This window comes from Pagrus major, chromosome 8 (assembly GCF_040436345.1).
Source record: "Pagrus major chromosome 8, Pma_NU_1.0".
Taxonomy (NCBI): domain Eukaryota; kingdom Metazoa; phylum Chordata; class Actinopteri; order Spariformes; family Sparidae; genus Pagrus; species Pagrus major.
Window position 1 is genome coordinate 30,531,823 of NC_133222.1, and position 27,542 is coordinate 30,559,364.

At 42.5% G+C, this 27,542-nt stretch overlaps 1 protein-coding gene across 5 annotated transcripts; it reads left to right on the forward strand.

Moving 5' to 3' along the window:
* The first annotated feature begins 1,063 nt into the window (after positions 1–1,063).
* LOC141001451 (protein arginine N-methyltransferase 8-B) lies at positions 1,064–25,953 on the forward strand. Of its 5 annotated transcripts, XM_073472527.1 has the most exons (12): positions 1,076–1,144; positions 1,239–1,243; positions 2,850–2,877; positions 6,228–6,473; positions 8,616–8,771; positions 12,985–13,048; positions 14,084–14,226; positions 14,900–14,987; positions 16,728–16,843; positions 20,762–20,912; positions 25,211–25,332; positions 25,870–25,953. In XM_073472527.1, exons 1-12 carry the CDS (start codon positions 1,076–1,078, stop codon positions 25,951–25,953), a joined length of 1,272 nt encoding a protein of 423 aa, XP_073328628.1. The 5 variants fall into 5 exon arrangements, with proteins under 5 accessions (XP_073328633.1, XP_073328628.1, XP_073328632.1 ...); XM_073472532.1 differs by lacking the exons at positions 1,239–1,243; positions 2,850–2,877 and having other exon boundaries at positions 1,064–1,144; XM_073472531.1 differs by lacking the exons at positions 1,239–1,243; positions 2,850–2,877 and having other exon boundaries at positions 1,076–1,150; positions 6,267–6,473.
* Positions 25,954–27,542: the final 1,589 nt, after the last annotated feature.

Consider the following 27,542-nt stretch of genomic DNA (forward strand, 5'->3'; position numbering starts at 1 on the left):
AGGCTGTCCTGGTTCATCCCAGGAGTGAGCAGAGCAGGTGAAGCACATAACAGGCGTGCGAACAGCAGCCAGCTCTGATGTTGGCCCTCCAGCCAGTGAGCCAGGAGTGGTCATCTCCTCACACACACACGCACACACGTAAATATTGCTAACAGATGACTATATATCTACACTGACCAAGAGGGGACCTCCACTGTCTGTGGTCATTTTGAAAAAAACAAAAACAGAATATAAAATGTACTTTGAAGGTCTTTCCCCAGGATATTACCGCAAATGTCTCTCTCTCTCTCTCTCTCTCTCTCCAGTGTGTGTGTGCCTGTACACACAACGTCCTCGCTTTTTTTTTTTTTCTTTTCCAACTGAGAGTGAACCAACTCCAACTTTCTCCAGGGCGGGCGAGCGGGCAGTTCATCCTCTCAGCACTTCAGGAGGATGGAGAGCGACTAAATGGAGAGAAGAGGAGTGACATTAACCACGAGGCGCGGGAAGGGGACACTGATGGCACGCTGCTAATAATTTGCGCGCACGTTCCAAGGCGATCGCCGAGATTTCTGTGCGTGCACTCAGCAGCAGCAGCAGCAGCAGCAGCAAGTCTTCTTTTCCACTGTGTGTGTGAGTGTGTGTGAGTGTGTGGCAGCGGCGGATGCTGCGCTATTTTTAGAAACAATGTTGCGGTAGAGGAATCAATCAAAAACAGTGTGCCCGCGACAAGCTGCTGCTTCTTTTTTTGGTAATCCTCTGAGATTCACATCTAGGCGTGCGGGGTCATGGGATAGGACGCTGCGTTTCACATCTGTCTTCTGGTGCAGAAATGTTTTTTTCCTCCGAGGCTCTCCAGGAAAGCACACCGGTGGACTGCAAACTTTTGCGCCATGGGATCCACTCCACTTCACAGCAACAGCGGGACCTCGCGTAGTTTGGTGTCTTTTCGAATTTTTATACAGCACCGCAGTTTGGGATGTGAATGAGAACCACTGACAGGATAAGGGACCGACAGGGACAGACAGTAAAGCGGACCGTCTCCTCGCCCTCTTCACTTCTTCTTTAAGTGTGAGCACAAATCTCGCCGGCTCTTATGGGAATTAAGCACTCGTCCCGCTGCATGCTCCTCAGGAGAAAAATGGCGGAGTCTGAGAGCATCGAGGTAAGTGTGAGAGACACCTTTTGATTGCCTTAACTCAATTGTGATTGCCTTCTGGGTCCTGAACGCCTCCCGTAGCGTGTTTGCTACCTTTAAGCAGAAGTTGCATCCCGGACAGACTGCAGGATGCTGGCTGTCCGGATGAAAGAGCAGTGTGAGTGATGGGCTCCATCTCTGCGTGCATGTTTGCCCAGAGAAAACAGGCATTTTTACGCAGAGCGTGCGTAAACATTGAATCTCCCAGTATTATGATATTTCAGCATGATTTCACTTTCATGTATTTAGATGACAGGATGTGACAAGGAGAATCTGCTCTCTCTCTCTCCCTCTTACGCACAATGTTCCCACCCGTTCTCGCATAAATATCCCTCAGAAGGCGTCTTAAAAAAAAAATCTAAGTGTACTTGAATGTCTTTGCATTAAAAGAAGCAGTTTGAATGAGGCACAGTGTGCGCATGGTGAGGCTGAACGGGGCAGAGCGTGTTGCTGCTTCACGCTGCGCTGTCCAAGGTACTGCAGCAGCTCGCAGGCGCAGCGGAGAACGCTGGGGCATGATGTGTGGAGCAGATTTTGAGGGGAAGCAGGATGAGCTGGAGACGTGATGTTAATGGCTCTCTGCTGGGCCTAAATTGGGGGGATCCCCAGGACGCAGGGAGTAGTTTTTAGTCGACCCCCCCTTCATCCCCAAATGCGCATTATCTGACACATTTCACAGAAGAATTCATCTCGGTTTTGAGCTGTGATCTCAGAACAGCACAACACGAGTCTAATGTGCCACATCTGCATTCACAATGTGAGAGGCTACTGAAGGAGCGGTGCTGATACATCTCAAAGTAATGCTTGAAAGATTCAAACGCCCTGTGGAGATGGAGACAGCTTCATGTTGCTTTGTTAAACATTCATCCAAAAAGAAAAAAAAGTTTCATCAAAGCAAGTTTGTTCACTCTCAAGATTTGATCAATGCGCTCACATCTGAGGGCAGCAGGCACCTGATACATCATAATGAGAGGATGATGCCTGGATGGGATTCTGGTCTTCTGCCATACAGCATAAGTGCTGTATGGCAGAAGACCAAAGTGGATCTCTTTCCCGACTGTTAGAGGACTTTTTTCCATGAAGTGATCAGTTAGATGCTGATTTCCTCTGACCTTACCGCAGTAAAAAGCCCTCCATACAGTAAGCCATCATTGACTTTAATCCATCTGTCTTGTACACTGTAAAAACAAAATAAAAAAAAACAGTAATATTCCCTGAAGCTGAAGAGCCAATATATACTGTAAAATAACAAAAGATAAGTATTTCATAAAAACATGCCCTCATTTCACATGAGATCTTTATTTTTTGTCTTTTAACAGTCCCCTTTATTTCAATCAAGCCTAATTCAATATCAAATAGAATATATTTAAATCCACTAGATCCAGATTTTTATTTGGATCCACATCAAATAGTACTCACAAATAGATACAAGACACCTAAATACATCTTTTTTCCCATTTTTTTTTTTATTATCAAGATCCCTGCAGAAAAATGTCAAATAATGCCCTGTCTTGCAATGTTAAGGAAAGTAAGAACAAATTCCTGGATCTGTCCTTTTATCCAAATCCACACCAAAAGTCATTCGGGTCTATTCTGGGCCGAGACCCATCCTCCATCCAGGTTTTGTGGACATCTGCTCAGTAGTTTTCGTCTAATCCTGCTCACAAACCAGCCAACAAACAATTGGGCAAAAACATAGAGTCAAGAGGTGTCTTGACAGTGAAGTTGCTAACTTTTTTTTAAAATGTATTGCTAGAAAATTGATATAAACACGTTTATTTCATGTTTTTGTTTAAAATTTTCAATAATTATAGAAGATGTCTTCAATTAACACACAAATGTATGTAAAACTATAGAGCCAATACTTCTTATACGGTTACTTTTCACAAATTTGATCCTTTTTTAAAAATATATATATATGAATGTGAATTAATCTTGAATGTAACAGTTTCATCTATTTAATAAAAAATAATTAAGTGCGAAATTATGATACATTTGTTAAAGTATTTTTACGTAGAAAAAAATGTCTGTACAAAAAAAGTATGGTCATTCATAGTTATAGATTGTTCATGTAATTCTATTTGGTATTTACATGTAAATTCACTGTTTTTGTGCTTTTACTGATATTTTTTGTGTATTAGTTGTATAGTAGTTTCTGACACTCAGTTTCTCCCTTGGGGGATTAATAGTGTAACTGTGTACCTTATCGTATCGTATCGTATCGTATCGTATGGAATCATATCGTATCATATATTGTAATAAAAAATACAGGGAAATTAAACAGGAAAAATGCCGTACAATAACAGATTTCTTTTTTACGGTGCACCCTTTTCCAGCTATGCATTGAATCACCAGGTTCCCCTCAAATGATGTATAATTTACCAGTCCACCCACTGACATTAACCCTGACATCAGTAGTAACAGGTACAAAGTGACCATGTGTGCCCTTGTACGGACTGTGTAACACAAGTACCAATTGAATGCCCTTCTCAGATAACCATCATCACCTCCATGTAGAGGTGAGGATCCAGTCTGAAATAGAAGCCCAAATGTGTTTATCCGTCCGGAGGGTCAGAAGCAAGGACATGTGCCACCCTCTCTTTCCTGTGTCGAGGCATCTCAGTTACACCCACTGCAGCTGCTCCCCTCTGACCGTACTGCACCCCAATCTGCTTTAATCCATCCTTTAATGACAGCCTGCAGCGATTTTGTTTTTCCACATTGCAACTTTTAGAAAGTCCTCATCGATTCTATATTAACTTGGCAGCCTTAATCACCTCTTCTGTGGCCCTGTCTTGTAATTATTGACTCTTAGAGTGTTGGCCTGAGGCCAGCTGTTTATCAAATCTGTCTTTTTTTTGCTTTCCCTGTTGTAATTTATCTGCAGTCTTTCCTGGGAGCGTACACATAACTGAGCTTAGTCTTACTTTACTTTTTAATTTGCTAAATAGAGACATTCGTCATTTTGAACTTTCCTGGCATAATAATACATAATATATCAATAAGTAACAGTAAAGTCTCAGTGATGGGTTAAAATGCTGCACTGTACTGAAGTGCCCCCTCTTCAGATCAGCATCATGGCTTAAAGGATTAAGAGAAGTTCAACAGTTGGTCAATCCTTTTTAATTACAAGTCTCTCACAATGCACCTCATCTTTTATATAACAAACAATCAAATCTTAAAGAGACAGTAGCTAAAAAAGATGTATGTATACAGTATGTGAAAACTGAGGTGTTTTTTTTAGCATTAAAGCATATAAGCCTGTTCTAGCAGTAACCAAAAATATAATTATGAACCCGAAAATGAGCATAATATGTTTAATATTTGCAAATTAGCACTTAACACAACATACAGCTGAGTCTAATTATTTTTTTAGGTATTTGGTCATTTATATCAAAGCACTAGACAAATCAAAATCTCATAATGACATTAAGTCAGAGGATCACCCAAGTCAGTCCCATTCTGATTGAATGTCTGTCAAAATTTGATGTCAATTTGTCGAATAGTTGTCGAGATATTTCAGTCAGGGCACAAACTGTCTAACAGCTAGCATGGCTACAAACGCTTCTTCAATGCATCTTTATTGAACACCTGATACGTAACTAATCCAGGCCAGCTTCAGTGTGAATGCACCATGTTGTGGCCAGTTATCTGCCCATATGATTTCATCACTCACTGTGTCCCGGTCATGTGGTGTTTAAAACTCAGTGGGGAAAGAGTAATTTAATGGCCATTTTAAAGGGATAGATGCAGGAAGGAGGAGAAGGAGGAAGCGGACGAGGAGGAGGAGGAGGAGGAGGAGGAGGAGGAGGGTGGACAGAAGCAAACAAGCAAGAATCAATGCCACTGACAGAAATCCTACTCTAAGTCCACTTGATCTATGTGCCACACAGACTTACACTGGCCTTGTTTGTCACAACAGTATGACTTCATCTATTTGTAAGGTTATCCACCTTTTTGACTCTGTTATACACCAGCCTTACTCGATTTCTGTGGATTATTGTTCCAGTCTAAATACTCTCAAGCTGATCATGTGTCTGCTGTCCATTGTCTCAACAATGAAGATGGAGAACTGCCTTCTGCAAAGCTAATTGGTCTCAGCCGGAGGTGAACATGTGTCACATAAACTGAAGTTCTGAAAGGTAAAGTCACAAAAATTAATGCAAGAAATGGTTTAAATTCCAGCAGCGGCAGCATGTGTCAGGGTGTGCTGCCAGATCAGACTGTATAAATGCAAATTTCATGCAAATGCACGAAAAAGGCAATAATAGTAGTGGAAAATACTATGAGAAGTGATGTATTTGAGATGGAGCTTATATGCTGCACCTCCATAAGTTTTCCTGAAACGCAGAACTTTACATTTTGTCCTCTTCCTTTGTTTCTCCTCCCACGTTAAAAATGAAATATACTGTTGTGAAAATACTGAAGCAACACTGTCAGCCATCTATTTTGGTCCATCTTGCCGATTATTTATGTTTTATTTTTAGAAGCCTGTAAGTTGGAATGAGAATAAACACCAGAATGGCTTACTGGCTCGAAATACAGAGATGCAGGGAGTCTGTTTCTTTTTCTCCTTCACCTCACACACACACACACACACACACACACACACACACACACACACACACACACACACACACACACACACACACACACACATTGCTATACCTTCCCTGCTGGCCTCAGAGGTGATAATCAGAGTGTTATGGGTGTACCTTCTGCGCAAAGCTTTCTTGCCATCTCTGCCTTCTGTTGACAGACAGGCTGACTTCATGTCAGTGATGAAAGTATCCTCTCGACTCAGTGGGCTCTCTGGACTCCGTGAACTCACCAAACTGCTCCATGAAACACTAGAGTGATAGATGAGCTGAGAGGCTCGAATGGAAATGTTAAGGGGAATGGCTGATAAGTGGAAGCCGGTCCCTGTCCATGAATACAAATGTCTTCCTGTGATATTGTTGATGCCGAGTTGCTGTTACTAAAGTGGTTCAACTAACAAGAGTCCTCAACCTTAAATGAGTGTTTTTCTTCTTTATCTCTGTCCTTCCAGCAACCGCAGCCACAGCCACAGCCAATCCGCATAATTCAGTCCCAGTCGGCGCAGCCCACCTCGTTGCCCAAGCCGGTGCCTTCCATCCAGCACACCACGCGGCCTCCTCTGCCGCCACATACACCCCATGCTGCCAACCTGCCTAACTGTGCTGGGCGCGGCAAGATGTCAAAGTTCCTCAGCCCAGAGGAGATGACCTCACGTGACTACTACTTTGACTCTTATGCACACTTTGGTATACATGAGGTACGCCTGTATGTCCTATCAGAGTGACAATCATTGACGGATATTTTTTTCTGTTTTCCTATTCCTGGGGTAGAGTTTGACGTACTGGGTTAGAGTTTGATGGATTATTGGGTTAGGGTTGGACCTGTTGGGTTAGGGTTGGACCAGACAGTAGGAAATCAGAAATTCAGTGTGCACATTCCTGTTTGCATTTCTGCCACATCTTTTATATGAACAATGTGGTTCATGCACTGCCTGCAGTAAACAGATCATCCTGAGGAATGTGTATCATCCCTCAAACACTCACTCTCCATCAGCTCCACATTTTGCATGCAGATTTTTGTATCAGTCTAAATTCATAAATAAAACTCACATATGGCAACATATGTGAGCACAAGGATTTCATCCATCACATTGTAAAAATGAGTGTAAACACAACTGTGTTTGGAGATGCAATAGATCAAAATGACCCAGGAAATATCCCTCTAAGAGTTAAAGTGTTACATGGACAGTTATGTTTCTCGTTTCTCTTCCTCATAAAAGGCGTAGATAATGTAGTTAAAGAACAGTTTGATCTGTGCTGTGGTTGCTCAGACAGTTGCTTTACCTTAGATCTCAACCATGAAGAATTTGGATAAAATATCATCATAACCAATGGGAGCAATGGCTAAATTACAAATGTAAGTTGTAAAAAAAAAAAATATTTTCCTTTAAAGGAGCACTAAAGCATTTTTCCATTGATTTTGGACAAGGTTTCCATTATTTATGTGGTCTGAAAATAGAACAAAACCAGGAAAAACTAGCACAAATCTGCAAAGCATTCCAACTTTGAAAGGTCCTATTGGTAGGAAAAGTAGATATTTGAGTCTCAAATACTGACGCTTTTGTTTCCCCCGACTCATCAAATACTGATTCTTTGGGATGGCGTCCAATACGAACTATAATCCCAGAGCGTCAGTAATTGGCGAGTTGGGAAATCAACTTTCTTACAGATTGGACCACTTAGGCCACTAAAGCCTTCATCATACTCTAGGATGAATGTGGCCATGTGTCAGCTCGCACATGGATGGTGAAAGGGCAGGTGTTTCCATACACACGCCTGGACGTTTGTTGAATTTGGCTGAACAATGTGAAAATGTTAAGAAAGCAAACAGTGTGTGCAACTGCTTCACAAGAACAGGACCACTGACGAAATACAGTTTAACTTTCCAGTGCATGAACACTCGATGTGCTTGTAGTGTGGACAGTCCCTCACAGATCTGGGTCAATTAATGTCACTTGTCTCCATGCAGATGTGGAAACCATGAATTGGTTGTACTAGGCACCCCCTTTCTCTGCTGATGTTAGTCTCCATGATGGTTTTTTCCTTAATTTCTATTTTCTTTTTGTTTAGACTTCTCTACTGTGTGTTGGTAAGGCACTTTAATGATGATTGTGTGTGACCTGAGCCTCCCAGGTAGCTCATCCTCCTGCTCTGTGCAGCCCTAACAACCAGCAACGACCAAATACTAACTGTCAGAGATGGTTAGAACCATGGTTGGGGCTACGGTCAGCCAATCCTGTGAAAGGACATGAGATGTGAACACGGGCAGAGAGAAACTCCTGCCTGGGATGCAGATGCCCTGCTTCAGATCCACGCTCATGTGGACGTCAGGGAGAATGGTGGAGGAATGGAGCAATTTTGATTTCAATAAACTTAACAGTCACCTGTAAATATACTAAATATTAATTTCTTTATTTCTTAAAGGAAACCTTTAGTATTAGAGTTTGTATAAGAAGAGTTTCAACTGTGACCTGTGAAATGATTTTTCAAAATATTTTTAGATGTGGGTCAGATGTATTTCTGTCATTTCTGAACATTCCTCACACTCACACATGCATGAACTCCGGCAGACAGGAGATGCAGACAGGCTGAGCCTGCGGGCTCATGGGATTTATTCAGAAACACCAACTATGGATTTGAATGTAAACCATTTGGCTGAGATGTAATAGAGTAAGATTAGGTGAGGCCTGTGTGATATTTGTCACCGCTCCACTGCAGATACCACAGCAAATCCAGGCACCCACCGTCCAGCCAGTAATTCAGCAAAACAAATTGTCGCTCTCCACAGGGGTTAGCTGTGTCAACATCCTCCTTATATTATTTGTCATATGCTAAACCAGGAGATGCTGAAGGACGAAGTGAGGACGCTCACCTACAGGAACTCCATGTACCACAACAAGCATGTCTTCAAGGACAAAATAGTGCTGGATGTCGGGAGCGGGACTGGGATCCTGTCCATGTTCGCCGCCAAGGCAGGAGCGAAGCACGTGTATGGGGTAAGACGTGTTTCCTTTATCATGCTGAACCATCGGGGTCGAATCACTGTGGAGCCCAGCCTGACAAGCTGCTCACACTGTGTGCATGTGCTGCATGTGTACGACTGGTTCCCTGTGGGTCTGTGCATACTTTTTAACCATTTCTCGCCAGACTCCCTTTAATTCTGGAGGAATATCTTCCGTGACAGGCAGGTGATAAAAGTGTGTGGCCTCTCAGGCAGGTTGACAGGCTGAGTGATTTTGAGAGCTATTTCTGTTAACGTGTACTGGGGCAGAAGTAATTGCTAGTCAGGGCATGTCTGAGGATGCACGCTAGATACACATCGCTAGTTTGGGATAACCACGTGGAACCTATTTTTGTACCGCAGCTCCAGACAGCGTGGTTTTGCTCAAGGGGAGGAATGATTACCTTGGAATTGCCACGAGACTTGTTCTGAGCTACTGGTTGGCATTATGTGTTTATGTGTTTGTGTGTGTGACTTAGCTTGCATCTCATGTTTTGTTTTCCTTCCCTCTCCTGCTGTCTCGCTCAGTTCCTCTATCCCTCTCTTTGTACTTTAAACTGGAATATCACTTCAGTTTGTGCTTATACCGCTGTCCATCTGGAAGGGTTTTATCCACAGAAATGGGGCTAAGATTTCAGGGATTTAGTTCACCTTTGATTTAGATGCTCTCAGTTTGAGCCCCGGACCAAAGCTCATACCTTTATCATAACACTTCATGTGAAAGATGGGCTCGTAAGGTGGAAGGACTGGGCTCTGGGCCAACAAGAACACCACTCTGTCATATGGACCTTGTTACATAAAAAAGGAAAATGATGACCTCTATTCTGGATCCCATAAAAGAGTCCCCGGTTCTGAATTCCATATGTAACAGAGCAATATCTTTTCTAATAATATATCCCACATTTCGACGACAGCCATAAATAATTCACCTGGAACCCAAATGTATTTGAAGACAAACACTTAAAGATCATTTGCTGTTTCTTCATTTATTATGCTTTAAAGTTGTTCTCCCCACAGCGTGAAATTAATATGTTTAGTCAAAAGAATGCAGCACATGCAAATAATTGCTCGGGCTAATGTTGTCTGCAGAGGAAGTACACATTAAACATCACAAACATGTAGAAGTACGCAGTTTGTGGGACAAGCCCTGATATAGACCGTGCAGATTGTTTGCTACCTGCTCAGCTCAGATAAATGAGTGTGAAGCCAATAAGCAGAATATAAGGCAGGAATGTAAAGTTAAAGCTGCTGTAAGTGATTTTTAAGTGTTAAATAGTTCTATATTCCAACAGTAATCACTGTAATTGAGTGTTTGGTTCGTAACCCATGTCAACCCAAAACAAGTTTTCTGGTATCCCTGCCCACTTTATCCAATCAGGACAGAGAAGTCCATTAAGAGGCGGCCCTGTCTGCTAATGAACACACAGTGACATGGAGAGGAGGGAGGGGACTGCTGACTGCAAAACGGACAGGAGATTAGCTAAAACGATGACAACACTTACATCTGTTATTTCTAAACAATAGAGACAGAAGAGAGCCAGATGCCAAGATGCCCACTTAGGCATTAGACATCAAAGCTTGTTCATGTTAGATGATGGGACGATTTACTTTCTGCCATCTAACAATCAAAAATGCATATGGCATCTTTAAATTCTAACATTTACAAGTGTGTCTCTTAGCTTGCTTAACTTGTTTCAAGCAAGTGTTATGTTGTCGTGACACCTGGGCAAAGTTAGAAAATTGCACTTCCTGTGTCTCCAGCGAGAAGCACTATATTGGGAGCCCACAGGGAGGACTACATGACAGTGACTCCTCCTGACACTAGTGAGAGGTGCAGGAGGCACCGTGTGAGGGTGTGTTGACTCTACACACCCCCCGAGGCCTCAGTACTCCCACTGAAGCATGACGCTGATGGACATGTGGCTAATGGCTGTCTAGATGAGGAAGGAGATGAGGAATCATTGCCAATTAGAGGGCTGTCAATGGCAACACTCGCCAACAGCACAGCAATATAAGTGCACACGCATGCATACAGCCGGTGCAACGTTGGGTATTCTTGTTTGTTTCAGTTGCAGCCTTGTTTTAATGGGCAGGTGCGTCAGTGTTGTGTGTTTGGTGTCCGTGGGCGCCACCAGCAGCATCCTGACTGGTTCTCCAATAATAGGTAGTGGAGAAATAAGGGCGCTCCAGGGAGGCAGTGTTAACGGCTTTGGCTATATACATGTGTACAGTGCACTGCCTCTGCAACTGTCAAGGTTTTTCTATAAGTATCCCTTACAAACAAACAAGAAACCTCCAAGATATTTCTTACTTTGGCCATCTCACAGTTGTTGTGTCGCTTGTAGAGCACGTCTAATTGGTTTCTGCCTCTAAAATAAAAGCCCAAATAGACCCAGGGCGCAGCTGAGCGCTTCCATTTTTCAGCCTGCTCTCTGCACAAGGGTCCTTGCCTGGTTTTTTTTAACGACCCAGAGCACCCAGAGTTCAACCAAGAGTCCGCCTGATTATGACCAGATGAAACTCTGTTCCACACACCTCCAGTCCTAGGGTAGGTGGAAGAGAGTGCTCACTCTCAGGTGGAAATCTATACCCGCAGGCTGCTTGACGCTGTAAGAGGTCGATATTGACAAATGCCTCCTGCTGAATTATGTTTTGTTCGTATGCCGCCACCGAGAAGCGTCCAGAGTTTATTCTGACGAATGAATGCGCGTTATTATGTTGTTACTCTGTTATTGCTGGCACCTCAATAAATCATCTATTATTGGTACAAATCGTGTCAAGCAGCTCAGGATGGAAAAGACAAGGTAGTAAAGAGAGAGCATGGAAGAGAGAACTGAGACAAAGAAAAGGCAGAGAGGTTAGGATAATTTGAAAGAATTTAAAATGTCAAAAGAGTAATGAAACTAGACGCTGAAGGTCCCTTCGGAGCTAAATGGCTGGTTGCAGTTGAGCACTGACTAATCTTCACCTTAATTACTTAGAGTAAGATGCTCTGGCAGCGATTCAGAGGCTGGTCACCTTGTAATATCTATCCCTTCATACTCTTTTATCACCCGCTGTTTTCAGATTGACTCCAGGACGCTTCTTGCATTGCTAAATTAACCTCAGTGCGTGGTGTCGGATGATAATTCCTCCCTTGCTGGTTACCTTCTGCAGTCGGGCTCACAAGTCACAAACATACTGTAACTGATAAAGAGCTACTTAATGCTATCAAGCGCTGCAGACAGGAAAAAAAATCCCTCGACAGAACAGCTTTTGCGAACTCAAAGCTGGTCGGCCAGGTGCAGCTGCCCAGTTTTTGCGATCTTTTATATAAAGATAAAGTCACTGGGAAGTGGCATCAACTAAAATAGGTAACCAGGTGCAGGCTGACAGTGTTTCATTCAGGAGAGGAATGGAAACATTCCACAGAGAGACACTCAACAAGGGTGACCTTGTTTTCTACCCCACAGAGAACCTGGTGATGGCTGCAGGGTTGGACTCAAAAAATAAAGACTCAATTCTGGACGTGTCTGGACGCATTGTGATAAATCCAGTGGCAGCGAGGGGCATCATGTGAAAAACAGTGAAGGGATTGTCACTGCCTGTACATGGCACATAAATGCTCATCACTCTGCCACTAACCATCTATGAAAAAATACTGTCATCTGTCTTTACCAATAGTCGAACTTGAGTATTTCCATTTTATGCTACTTTCTACTTCTACTTCACTACAGTCAAAGAGTAATGCATGTATTGTGTTAGCCACTTGTTACAATCACAGATCGCCTTTACAAATATAAGGGAGACTAAAAGAGATGTTGTTTTTATTTTTCAACATTTTTGTCAAGCAGGGATGTTCTTAAAATCTCATTGGTCAACAAATTCTGATAGATAATAAATTAAAGATGAAGGATCCTTCTGTTTCCTAACCCACACAGAGGGATGGATTAATAGTTATTTTTGGCCTTGTCTTTGCAGCTGAATTTACAGTATGGTTGCTCTTGTAGAGCCGCAACGGAAACATAGTTTGTCTTTTAAACGAGGCATTCCAGTCGATATCAGTTCAGCAGAAAAACATTAAAAGTCTCCTGAATCTGCATTATAGGCAAACTGAGGACATGTTATTGCAAGAGCACGAGCCATTCCATTAAAGATATTCCTCCTAAAGCTTCCCACTCCTTCATTTATGGTCACTTAATTCGTTTTTTTCTTTTTTCCTCTGCCAGATTGAATGTTCCAGTATATCAGAGTACTCAGAGAGGATCATCAAGTCCAACCACCTCGACAGTGGTAAGAGCTGCAGCTGTTCCTCTCTCCTGTTCTCTCCTTTCTGATGACACTGCACTTCTTCTGCAGAGAGGGGAGCAACAGACCTGGTTAGAGTCGTGACAGAGATAGTGAATGAAGAGGAGGGAGAGGGAGGGAAGGAAGGCTGGCAGGTACGCATGAAGGACGAGAAGGAGAAGAAGAAGATGGGTGGGAATCTGTGAGGATAGACCTGTGTTAATCATTCCATGCTGCACTGAACCGGCTCATTTGTATTCATTTGCACGAACACGCTCCCAACTTATGTAACTTCAAAGCACATGGTTTAATCATAATACTTCAAAAACAAATTTCCCTGACTGTACATCTACCAAATGCTGGCTCCGTAAACCTCCCTGTCAGCCAGTGTCCTATCTATAAACCTATGAATATCAAGTATGCACCAGTAATTGAGAAGAGAGTTAACACACTGCTCTGACTGACTTTCTAAACTGTGAAGACGCAGGAAGCAATCACCGGTTGGAGTAACAGGGCTCACATGTCATCCTGACAGACACTTGTATCACCAGGGAAACTCTTCAATAACTTCTTGACGAGGCAGAACAAACAAAGCTGAAGTCAGCTAATCCCAGGCAGGGCAAAGATCCACGCCTCCTCTGTAAATCCCAGCTGGGCAGATTTCTATAAGAACACTATGGCTGCCATGTTAGCACACAGTGCACAAACAAATGTGTCATCACCTAGAGTTTTTCTTTCTTTCTTTCTTCTTCCTTACTCTCCTACTTACTTATTTAGCAACTTACTTAGTTACTTATTAATTGCTAACTTGCTTACCTACCTACTTACTCAGTAACTTACTTATCTACAACTCACTAATTTACTTACCTACTTACTTACATACTAAGTACTTAGTTACTTACTACTTACTTACTACTTACTTATTTTCTTACTTACTTCTTACTTCCATATTCACTTACCTGCTTTCTTTCTTTCCAGTACTCTGCTTCTGCCACAGTACGAGCATTGATTGTGATTTAAAAGACATGCTGTTCGTTGCAGTGATCACCATCTTCAAAGGCAAGGTGGAGGAGGTGGAGCTTCCAGTCGAGAAGGTTGACATCATAATATCTGAGTGGATGGGCTACTGCCTCTTCTATGAATCCATGCTAAACACTGTCATCTTTGCCAGGGACAAGTGGCTGGTAATGATGTGTGGAGTGTGTGTGTCTCGATGTGTGTATACACTTGATGTTGTAGTACAGTATGTAAGTGTAACCTGCAATAACATCAGTAACAAATACCACTGGGAGAACCGGAAAAAAAACCTTTGACCTCCTTTTGTTATCATCAATTGTTTTTTTTATATGATTTATATGATTACAAGTTATTTGCAATACTGTCTCATTAAAATGAGGTAAAAATAAAAAATCAATATAAACTTATACATTTGCTGGCTAACTGCAAAGTTAGTACAACCAGAGAGAGGAGACAAACCTGATGTTTGTATGCCACATACGTCGACCCTCCCGCCAATTGGGTGCTTTATTTCAGCCGAACTAGGAAACATGTCATCCGATCGTAGAAAATGTTATTATATAAATAAGAATTCTATAAAGTTAGCAGGATTTTTACATTATTAACTACAATCTCATATGACTGTTTATTTTTCTATTATCTTTTGTTGTTGAAAATTGATAGTCGTAGTCACGTAGTCCAGTCTATATTCCAGTCTGCACGCTGAGGGAACAATAACACCACATGATTTAAACTTGTACTTGTCTGAGGAATGAACTGTCACCAATGCTGTAATGTAGACCTTTTGTAATGTGTTCAGGATGAATTGTGACTTATTCTCTTGCCTCCTCTGTCAAACAGAAACCCGGTGGATTAATGTTTCCTGACCGTGCCTCTCTGTATGTGGTGGCCATTGAGGACAGGCAGTACAAAGACTTCAAAATACATTGTAAGTTCAGTGTGAGTGTGTGTATGCGGGACTGGATGTGTGTATTAGATCTATTAGAAACCCTTTGCAGCTCTTGGGTGGCCATAACCAGGATTATGTCTTTGCATTGTAAATGAACCGTGAATGTAGAAACACACCTCCACACCTCCGCCTTGTGCTCGCACAAGCGTGGGCGCTCGCACAAGCGTGGGCGCTCTTCAGATGATTTTGAACTTTCCCTCAGGCATAACACTGGGGGCGATAATTGATATTGTAAGTCAACAGGCCTCTCCATCTGTGTATCATCCCACTCTGAAGCTGTCAGGAGGACTGTGGGCGATGTTTTGCTGCTGGACACAGAGCATTAGGACAGCGTCAAGGTCTGTGTGAAGCCAGTGCACAACCCAGATGACAAAAGGCACGCAAACAGAACAATAGCCAAAAGGCTTCCTACTCACACTCCCTCTTACATCTGGGAAGTTACACAACCACACTGCACCATAAAATATCCTGATAGTTATATACATCATTCAGCAAGCAAGCTGTGAGAGGAGCACAAATATGGACCACAAACTTCTTTCTCTCAGGGCACATGGTCCAACATGACCTTTCCACTCAGTTCAAAGTGGCCTTCTGGAGCACTCCAGTACTCTAAGAGCATCCTGTAGTCATTAGTGCTGCTCTGAGCTGCACGCTGCCTTGGTTAAGTGGGCAGCAAGAAATGCAAATACAGTACATTACAAAGTCCCCGGGGTTTGTGACCTGTTCATTATCACCAGCTCTCCGACTCACTCAAGCAGCTCTCTCCTTTTGGGTCACGATAGAGATGTTTGCTCACACACCATCTTAAGGAGCTTAATGAATAATGTATGGCATGATTCTTCCAAAGCGGTGTATCCAAGGCATGAGGGGAGGTTGTGTTCAAGGAGGCTTATGTTTACAAATCATTTACAATTACAATGTGAGTCCCATCCGTCAAAATGAGAGCTGTCCAAAAACTCTCGGGTGGCTGGGAAGCTCTTTGAGTAAGGCCCCTGACACACCAATGTCGGGGACATTGGTGAGCATCTATGGCAGTAACTGTTGTGTAGTGTCCCACACCACTGGTACTTGTCAGCCCTGGTGAATGCCTTTTTGGCCGATTGAACATGTAGAATTGGTGGCGGACCCTGTCAGTGAGAGAAATCACTCTGATTGGCTGTTCAGCTACCTGAATCAGTGCATAAGAGGAGAAGCAGAAAAAGAAAGGGAAAGGTCCTCGAGCCTTACGCCCTGATTTCCATGAGTCCATGATTTAGTGCGATTTCTCCTTATTTTCCACCTCTGTCTTTTCGCCAGTGCCATTTCTAGCTTTTTATCAGACACATTCTTGATTAGAAGTGGCTATATTAGCAGAAGTAGTGACAAAAACCCTATATCATAACAATGGTTTGTATATCTGCAGTCTTGAGTCTTCTGGTTCCCCTTTTGAATGACGAATACAGACTACTGCTACCTGACGGTATGGAGAGGTATTTCCTTTGATGCAGCTGGCCATCAGCTGTTTTCTTTGCGGTGTGTTCAAGTGCCGAGACTAATGGCCTTCGTCGCCATAACTTCTTTGATGTCACTTTGGCGTGTCTGGGCCCTATCACCCCAACACCGGCAGCCCAACTGCTTCCCCTTTAAAACTGACTGAACTGAATCAAAACTTGAAAAGAAGAAACAGAATAGAAAAGAAATCATGGTGGCACAGTTACTCAATGATGCTGTATTTACCAGGGTGGGAGAACGTGTACGGCTTTGATATGACCTGTATCCGTAATGTGGCCATGAAGGAACCACTGGTGGATGTAGTGGACCCCAAACAGGTGGTGACCAACTCCTGCCTCATTAAGGTGAGTAAAACATTGACAATATTTTCACTGATGGCAGACGATCAATTTATCACAATGCCAGACTAAATGTCAGCTGTAGACCCAGTGCAGTGCAGATAAGAGCTTACATTAGGGAAGTCAGTCGGTCAGTCCACCACTTTGATCCAAACTAAAATATCTCACTACTATGATGATGTTGACATTTGTGGTTTTGAGTGAAGTCAGTCAGATCCAATCAGCTCCACCCTCTTATCTAATTATGACCACTACCTGCACCAAAAAAACAAGATGGCAGTGGCCGTAATGCCAACTAGAGGATACAAGACGGTACTCCACATACCATCTGTTTGACTTCACAGTAAATTAACACCTGCCAAATACCTGCAAAACGAATATTCCCATCAGCCACAGCTGTAGGCTACATTGTGTTTATTAATGATTAGCTAATGTTAGCATGCTAACAACTAAACCAAGATGATGACCATAGTTAGAATTACACCTGTTTAGGTCAACATGTTAGCATGTTTGCAGGCTGGTGTTAGCATTTAGCTCAAAGCATGTGGTACTGTACTATGCGCAGCAGCATTACAAAGGCTACAGGAACCATGTGACTAGATTCAGCCAATGATCAAAGTCACTGATGGCCAATCATCAATTCAACACTAACAATGATCCAAAATCATCTTTGTTGAGGTTCAAAGTTATCTCTTGACCTTGGAAACATCATTTAGTAGCTGTTCTGGAGCTTTCAATCAAATGTCATGATATTCAGAGTTTAAGTAAAAGGTCAATTGTAGATGTTCAAATTTCCATTTTATCTGAGCACTTTTCATCCATGGTGGCTTTAAAGCTTGAGAGCAGTTGAGGGAACAGCCTTACCAGAAAAGGTCCATTTGATAGCTTTTCTGGAGCTGTGAGTCACATCCCCACAGTCTTTAAGCTAACATGGACATCGAAGTCCTTTAAGTACCCAGAAAAAATGGAAATCCTAAAGGGAATGTTTGGGTCTTTTGATGTGGGGTTGTATGAGGTACTTGTCTCCAGTCAGTGTATTACCTGCAGTAGATGACTGTCAGCTCTCCTCCTGTGTGGAGAAGCAGCACGTAGCACCGACAGGGAAGCAGAGCATTGTACTGCTCAACAGGACCGACAGCAAGACGTATTTTAGCTACCTAAAAGAAGGTACACCTAAAGAAAATATATGTCTGTTTAAGTGTACGCTATATTTGGAACATTTTTGGCACTTTACTGTACAACATCTGTATTCCTACACACAAGCCCAGCTCTGCCTGCCCTGTACTATATCTCTGACACCAATGAAAAGCACCAAAAATATTTTTTTTAGGTCGCTAAAATAGGTCTTGCTGTCGGTCCCGTTTAGCAGTACAATGCTCTGCTTGCTTGTTGGTGCTCGGCGCTGCTCCTCCACCCAGAGGGAGAGCTGACGGTCATCTACTGCAGGTAATACACTGACTGGGGATAAGTACCTCATACAACCCCACATCAGAAGACACAAACTAGCACTTTAACATATACATTACCATGACAATGGGGCAAGATCATGTGATATGATCAAACGAACCAAAACAGCTGCTAAATGGACCTTTTATCAACATTTCATAATACTCATTATTACCAAGTTTTAATGATACTGCACACACTTTTCTAATGCCTGCTTACTGTAATGTACTGTAAATGAGTAATTATACTGTACAATGTCAACACATTACAGCTGTCCCATAGAAAATGCCAGTAAGGTGGCTAATATGGACTATTATGCAGATATGCTGCATTATTACAGTGGTAAACCACACACACATACATACCTTAACACAAACTATTTTGTGACATTGATTGATTGCTTAACATATTGCATGCTATGCTGTGGCTGGTATGAGTACAACCTTGCCGTGTGGCTGTCATCCTGTCTGTGCCTCTCACCGTGTGGATTAGAGGACTCAGGCTGCTGTGCCATGCATGTCAATAGCAGCCTGTCTAGTCCTCCTGATTGTTCTCCTTGTCATGGTGACCTTATGGCTGCCGTTGATTAGACGGCTCTGCCCCGTCTCACCTCTGTCCTTGTGGAATATTGCTTTTTGATCACTACTTGACTTCAGTGTGGCAGTCTTCATGCTGCTGATTATCAAGCAGCCAGTTTTCGTTTTCTTCAGACAGCCTGTTGTTTTAGGAGCATGTAAATATACAATCAGCAAAGAAATCATTCATGAGAGTTTAATAAAAAATCTCTATGAAGCTGATGGGAATGCTGCTTGTCTTCGAGTCTTTGAAAAAAAGGGAGGCCCTACAACAATGATACTCCGCTGACAAGCTTTATTGTCTTTAAATGGATTACTGAATGGCATCATTAAAGTTGTATAGCCGAGGAGAAGTACACATAGGACCTCGTGTTATTAAACTGCAGCTTGAAACTTTGGTAGCAACACAGAGAGGATCATTACCAAGTATAATCCTGCAGAAAATAATTAATTTAACATTAACAACCTCCATGAAAGTGCTCTTACATTTTTTATTTTGCCTTTAGAGTAAACAGCAGGAGGGTAAACATTGCGGTGCATCACAGTATACTGCTGTCTTAAACTTAGAAATATGACTTTGAGAAGTTTATACTGCATGTAAATATCTGGAAAATGTGTTTATGGGAGTGATTATTCTCTAAAGACAGCAGGGGAATCTGACATTAATATAGCATCGTGTTTATTGCCAACAAACATAAGGCTCATTCCTCACAGCAAATGTGGCATCTGGCACTAAAGCCAGCAAGCAAGCCGCGCATATTTGTTAGCGCCGATGGTACATGAAACAAGATTATCACACCTCTGCCTACATGTTTACCTACAGGGAAAGGTGAACGTCACTCCGCTCAGTTACTCAATCATCAAAGCTAACATGATATGTTGGCGCGGCGGCGTTCAAACGACAGTAAACCTGGATCTGGAACACGATGTTCTCTGAACCAGGCCTAGCGGGACAGTGTGGTAACAGATACCCTGTTAAACTGACTCGAACCAGGGGACATCTACAGATATGGGGTTGCTAGCACCGTGCATGCATTAACACCTGGAGCTTGTCAACAGTTAGAGCTCCCAAATGACCCCAGGTCCCTTACGCTTGCCCTACCCACACAAGGGTCACTGGTTTCTTGGCGGTCATTAGGACCCAGCTGGGTGTAATGGTGGTCTCATGTGTTTTTGCAGGTAGAAGTGGTACTGTATTTCTTTTATGGCTATGTTTTTTGTCTTATTGATATATTGCATGTGAAACTACTGTAGAATGGCACACAGTTAAGTGCATACCTCCGCCAAGGCCCAACAGTCTCCTTTAATTCAACTCGATAGCCCAAATCACTCTAAACTCTAAAACCACCCATAACTGCTTAACCATAACTCAAGCGAATGAAATTGCAGTTATACTCACTCGTAGACAACAGCCACCGTGATAGGCCAGAGCTTTTTTCATCAAGATCCAAGCATTATTACCTGAGAAATGAATGAAAATGTTGAAAAATGCCCTACCTCATAATGTTAAAGGAAGTAAGGAAAAGTTCCTGTAACTAGCCATGGAAGCAGCTAACTTCCATGGCTCCTTCCAAGTTTTAAAATCGACCTACAAGCAAAAAGTAAAGTTTTCTTGAAGTTTTTAAGCCGGCAAGCTGTTTCCCCTATTTCAGATAAGCTAACCAGCTGACGTGATATCTTCTTAACTAGCTCTTATCAAGATAGCAAATCTATTCTTAGCTGTTTTATGTACTCCGGTGTAAATACATTAAAAGCAATGACAAATCTGGAGTAAAATTCCTTCTATGTGTACAATCTGAAATAATCATATTCCAAAATGCTAAAATACAACACATAGGGGAAAAGGGGTGGACAGAGTTTTATGTGGTCCAGATATGTGAGAGGAGTCTCTTTACTCCAACAGGAAGTGGACATCTACACGGTGAAGACTGAGGACCTCACATTTACCTCAGCGTTCTGCCTGCAGATCCAGAGGAACGACTACATCCATGCTCTGGTCACCTACTTCCACATCGAGTTCACCAAGTGTCACAAGAAGACTGGTTTCTCCACCGGTACGCTGCCTCAGACAGTCGCTTACTTTACATACAGCGCGGCCGGGATCATGGTGTGTGTGTGTGTGGTTGTGTAAGCGTATTTAAAGCATTAGCGCTACAGTAATGTATTATAGTGATGGTAATTATAATCTAAAAAATCATTCATCTCCATTTTGTCACCAGCCTACACACTGAGAGATATGAGTACAGTTTCAGCAGTGAAAGTCAGATTCAATATCACCCTCATGTCTGCTTAAAGTACAGCAGAGCAGGAACCCTGCTGAGGCTGTGGGTGCTCTCAGTTCCTTATTAATATGCCATCTTCCCTTGATTGCTTCAGTGAGCCACATAGACGGGAAATTTGCAATGTAGAAGAAGCATGACCTTCTGGTTCGCAGAGGAGAAATAGAAAAGGATGACCTGAAAAGTGCACACGGGAATAGTTCAATATTTTGAGAAGATGATCCTTACCATTTTTATGTTGGTCCTTTAAAGCGGCTCCGAGGTACTCTGTGCTGGAAGCCGGTCGTTAATTTATGTTAGCAGACTCCATTTCTAAACAAAAGTCAGCCACTGTTGCTCACTGTTAGCGGAGCAGGGCTGACCTACACTGAACAATCCACAGTCCAGCAGCATTAAACACCTTAAACAAATCATCCACAGGTTTGTATAGGCAACCGAAAGAGACAGGGAAGGTCATGATTTCCATATCATGTTACAATCCCCTCATATATGGCCAACAACAAAGTGATTAATACATGTCATTTGCTACATATTGTTACATAAGCCTCCTTTAAATATGAAAATATGGGTGGCAGATGGTTAGCTTTATGTAGCTGAACATGAAGATTGGAGGCAAGTTGTTGGAGACTCTCAGACAGAGTCAGGCTAGAGGTTAGCATCGCCCTGGTTCCCTCGACAAAAAGCCTGTGGGACTTCTCCACTGGATGTTGGAATACTGCAGAAGATAAGCTCTGTGGCGAACACAAGTTTATGATACTTACATTTTTTGTTAAACAAGATAATCTTCACAGATAAAAAACACTTTTGTGATTTAAGTAAAAAGCTAATGTTAGGCTATAAACAGACTACACTGCTGTCACATGACTTAAACGTCACCACCACTAAGCATCTTACTGCACAACTACTGTTCATGTTTTCTATAAACTGATCAACATACAAGTTGTAAAGTTAGAATTCAAATAGTTCACAACTAAAGTCGGCCTGCAAAGACGGACTAGTGAGTGGATGAGTCTCTGTGTGGTCGACCTGATGCGTTTAATGTCCCCGACAACCTCTGTAGTCTCATTTAGACACTTGTTAACAACCACAGTTTTTAAGACACATCAGCGCTTTATAATTACATTGTGGGACATTTAGTGATGTATTTTATGTCGTAGAACAAAACCTTCAAATGTCTTAAGTCTATGGTAACTACAGACCTTATTTCAGGCATTTAACCCAAAACCCATTCAAAAAACTCACTGACTTTGAGGCGAGGGAACCAGAAGAGCAAAAATGCAAACTGATTTCCGTTTTTTAGGACTCATTACTACAGCACTGTAAATGAACTACAACAAATTACTGAAAATGTAAACATCAACTCATTTTTGTCATGCCAAGAGGCACCTAGAGCAGTGAAAATACTTTGTGGTGAATTGTGGGTATACCTCATGCTGGTAGCAAGCTCTTCATTAACTACTGCAAGGGAGTAACAATGAAGGAAGAAGGGAGGAGGACGTTGCCGGGCTTCTTCTATATAAACTGGAACCGAATTTCATTTTATTGGGCAGACAGAAAACATCCACAAGCAAACATTTTATGTGGAACCAAATGCTCCCAGGGGCCTGAAATCAAGCCCCTCGGTTGGAGGACAGCTTCACTAGACACTTGTGGTAATAATGTCGCTGAAGTAAAATGGGAGTAACAAGCTCAAAGCATCCCAGAATATACAGTGGTCCATTCGTCAAGCTTATTGCGTTTCATCCAGTTGGTAGCTGCCTAGTAGTATGGGGAGTTTCTGTTATTAGAAATACCTCATAGATGAAAGAGCATTTCTTCCAAACGTGGTCTGTGTTCTCCGAAGGCACCTATCACAATAAAAGTCACCGTCTCTTTACTGTAGAGCAGTTCAGATCAGGCTGATCCAAACAGTGCTGGGCTGGAGAGAATGAACACTGTCAAAATCTGTGTGTGACTGACCTCTAGTGGTCGTGTCACTGTAACTGAAATGAAACAGTGTGTGCAGTAGAATGTATCTGTCGGCTCTTTGGTTGTCAGATTAAAGCATCACCAGGGAAAGAAAAGATGTATCTAATCATTCCCTAACCTCATCTGTTTCTACCACACCAACCTCTCCTCTTTTGGTTTTCTGTAAGATTCTCTGTCAAACAAGTTCATCCAAAGCCAAGGCTTGCCATTGATTCCCCATACAGTCCTGAGAAAAGTATCGTATCAGACACACACAGTCTCACAGCCAAGGATTAAACGGCAGGCTGGGGTCAAAGATGACAACTCATGCTGGTCAGTGGATTTGCCCACTCATCCATTGAATTAGCATAAGAAACACAGCTAGCTTGTCAGTGTCTTTATTGAACCATGTCCAAAAATACTGAGAGGCCAGCCTGTGCAGCAGACATGCTGATTGGCAGGCCCTTTTATCTATGGACTCACAAAGAGCTCATCTATGAAGGCAGAGCTACCACACTGCACCAGGACGGCTGGCAGAAAGTCGATCTAAGCGCTACCGACCTCATGAATCACGGCCGAGCGATCAGTGATGGTCAGGGCACTGGGGAGTCTCACATTTATTTTGGGGCAGGGATGTCGGATTGTTTCTATCTCCCTGCATACACACACATAGATGACTGTAAGGTGGCACAAAAGATACAAATTGGAATTGTGGCGAAAGAAGATTGACTCGAGCGACAGTGGAGAGGTCAAGAACGCAGTCATGCATTTCCTCCCTTTCACTTCAGCGCTGTCATCTTGAACTCAAGTGGAGCCGCTGGCTGTTTTTGCACCATTGCTTCACAACAGGAAGGACAGGCTCCGTTCCTGTCTCTGCCCGTTCTCTGTCCGCTTTGTGTTTATTCTTCATTCACGTCAGGTAGAGACTGTGTGTCTCTGTTAGCCTCATGATGGACTGACAACATGTCCAGGGTGTCTCTCTGCCTTCTGCTCAGTGTTTGCTGGCATACACATCACATCCTTGGTAAACAGAGGAGGCTCCACTGGATAGAGATATAACCAATGCATCACTGAGAAGGGGATGACATGTTTACTGTTGCCTTACATCTTAGACGTTCAGTTGGTGTGTTTAAAACTTTGTTGGTCCAACTTTCTTATCAGACGCCCTGTGTAAAAGCTGAAATTATAGCTAATGGCTCTATTAAAGGTGCCATATGCAAGACCTTTGTACAAGCACGATGGCTTCTTGATCTCTCCTGATCTGTTTTTTGTTTTTTATCATCTGATTTTATCTGATCGTGTGTGTGTGTGCAAATTAAGTAAAACAAACATTAATTAAAGGTATAGTGTGAAGCAACCAACTGAACTCCCCTCGTCTAACCCTCCCCAACAGTGGTCACTAAAAATGCAAATAAGATGCTAAAGGCCCTCTCTAGAGCCAGTGATTGGTTTGTCCCTTCTGAGCTTCTGTAGAAACATTGAGGTACAACATAGCAGTCTCTGTGGAAGAGGACCTGCTCCCTCTGTAGATATAAAAAGCTAATTTTAAAGGGTAAGTCCACCAATTTTCTGTGGCTAAGTTGCATTGTGGATAATGTAGGCCCCGGGTTTTGAAAAGCAAGTAGAATATGTGAAATAAAAAAGGTGATATCTCTGGTTCTGCTGTATTGATTTTACTCAGTTGTTTTTAAACTGTCTGTAATGAATCCAATGGTGTACAATGCCAGTACTAGCCTGCTTTTCAAAACCTGGCTCCCACACTACCCACAATGCAACTTGGTCAATGACTGACATCACTGGAGGCAATTTATCAGAACACCTGCAGCTTCCTCCGGAGCCACAAAAAGCTTTATACTACATTTTCACATACGCAGTAGTTCTCCTCAAGACCTGCAAACATACATTAATACATTAGACACTGTTGAACATATAATTCTGAATGTTTTATTTTCTTTCTGCCCCTAAATATCAATAAATAATGTATTAACCATAACTAAATTCAGTAGTAAAAACTAATAAACGCCTCTGAAAGGCTGTCTTATTAGAAAGTGGCACCGCTTAGTTACAAGATTAAAATAGCTGATGTTCATTTGAAAAGAGTGTTTTTCTATGTGTGTGTGTTCCAGCACCTGATGCTCCATACACCCACTGGAAGCAGACAGTGTTTTACCTGGAGGACTACTTGACGGTGCGGAGGGGAGAGGAGATCACTGGCAGCATTGGTATGAAGCCCAATGAGAAAAACGCTGTGAGTATAGTGCAGTCTCATTTACATATTGTGTAAGTAGCAAGTGTAACTATAACTCAAATGGTGGTGGGTGGTGTATTTAAATTATGTCTAGTGGTAAAGCATATATAGATACATATATAATACAAACATAATAAATAAAGAGTGCCTGACAGTATGATTGGAGCTCTCATCCTCTCTAAGAAATGATTCATTTCCTGCGCCTGCTGGCCCACAGCAGATTGTTTTCTCCTCAGTATTGGATGGCGGTCAGAGCAGGCAGCCGCACTGCAGTGACTTCCAGACAAACAACAACAGATTCTATTGTTGACCTTGTCAGTATCCTCTCCTCCTCCTCCTCTGGGAGGGAGAAGCGGGGCTCTGCTTCCTTCTGTTGTCTAACACAAACAGTCTGTGCTTATTTAACATCATGTTCAGCTGCCGGGTCAAATTGAAACCCTGATAGCACGCTCTCTTTTTGTTTCCCTGAAGTAATTTGCTCAATCATTACCCCCCCCCCCCCCCCCCTCTGAAAACCACCTCTCTTTTCTCCCCCAGCGCGACTTGGACTTCACCTTCGAGCTGGATTTCAAAGGACAGCTGTGTGAAGCGGCCATAGCCCACGACTACAAGATGCGTTAAGTCTGACTGGTGGGGGGGGACTTTGGTGCCCCATTGAGTACAACCCCTGAGCACCAGAGGGAGACAGAGACACTCCCATGACCCCCAGACGATATAAGAGGGGCGTAGAAAGAGAGAAAAAAGAACAGGCCAAAGACCAAGCAGAGGTGGCCCCACTGACAATACAACTATTGTCACTAAAGTATATGATGAAGGCAGGAAGTTACTGATGCTGACTGTTAAACAATCTTGAATGTAACACTGACAAAAAGAGGTCAGGAAATATTTTCTAGTCTTGATGAATGTTATTGATTCTTGATGTGCGTATACGTGAGTTGGAGTGATGTACCTGTGTGTTCTGTTCAGTATTTGTTTTCCACAGTAACTTGAAGGTCATAGAGGGTTAGAGCTCATTGAATTAATTATCGTATCGTCCATATTCTGCTATAGGTAGCCGATTGATTTCAGGTGTAATTCTTATGTCATAGCACTGTACTGTACGGAATGATTAACAGAGAGATGTTTTAATTCATAGCTGTATCAATTTAGCAATGTCGGAAAACTAACAGCCAAGGACAAACCTGCGTAGGTACATGTGTGTGTAACGTGAAAGGTGACACGTGTTTGCATCGTCAGTGTACTAGTAGCTTCCTGTGAGTGTGTAATAGAAGGTGTCGGAGCTCGTGCTGTTTGCTCGGACTCCAGATGTGTTGTCAGTACGAGCTGTGATGTTGACATGCCAATATCATGCCCTCCCCATCCTCAATGCCTTGACCAAGTGCCGAAGTGTATCTAGTTTCTTTTTCCGCACTGCTGCATTTAGCTTTTTTTCAGTGGTTTCATGTATAGACGCTAGCTGCTCTCCTTTTATTCGGTTTCAGATTAGATATTGGCTGACACACAAGCCATGATGCTTCTTTAGTCTACATGATCTCTGTCAAGCGATCTAACTCCACATAGTCCTAGCAACGAGCTACGATGTCAGATAACAAAGACATAGTCAATAAAAAGTGATAATGCTTGATGATCAGCAGTATCCCTGCACCTATATCTTGGTTTGAACCTAATCACATGACGCATCATGTTTCTTGAAGCATGCATACAGGTTTCTTGAGGACTATCACATGGTGTGATACTAGAGATACTTTACAGACTGTACCTCAGTCTAAAACTTAATGAATTGCACAGTTACAATAGGACACACTGCAGTGTGTTGACGCTCATGAAAAGGATCTTTTCACTTCACCTGTGCTCTTACTAAGGTCGATGCCAAGGTGCCCACTCACGGGTTTTCTTCAGTCAAGATGTGGATCTTGGCAAAGGCTACCTTGAATAAAACCTCACATTAAAGGAGACCTATTATGCATTTTCATTTTTTTTCCCTCACTTCAGTGTTTTATGTTCTTGTGCATGTAAAAGACCTTGGATGTCAAAAAGTCTGCGCCAACAGAAGCTGCTGTCTCCCACAGAAAACACTGCTCCTGAAACGCCTCGTCAGTAGTCCCGTCTTTAATTCTGTTACTTTGTGACATCACACTATGTCACCTTGTCACATATTTGCATAATTAATACCCAGTGGCTAGTTTGGCACGTAAGAATTGAATTAGCAC

Excerpts from the sequence above, each read along its gene's own strand:
- LOC141001451 (XM_073472527.1), top strand. The coding sequence starts at position 1,076 with ATGGGAATTAAGCACTCGTCCCGCTGCATGCTCCTCAGGAGAAAAATG. Across the intron at positions 13,049-14,083 it reads GTCCAACCACCTCGACAGTG|TGATCACCATCTTCAAAGGC; the intron begins GTAAGAGCTGCA and ends TGTTCGTTGCAG. Across the intron at positions 14,227-14,899 it reads TTGCCAGGGACAAGTGGCTG|AAACCCGGTGGATTAATGTT; the intron begins GTAATGATGTGT and ends TCTGTCAAACAG.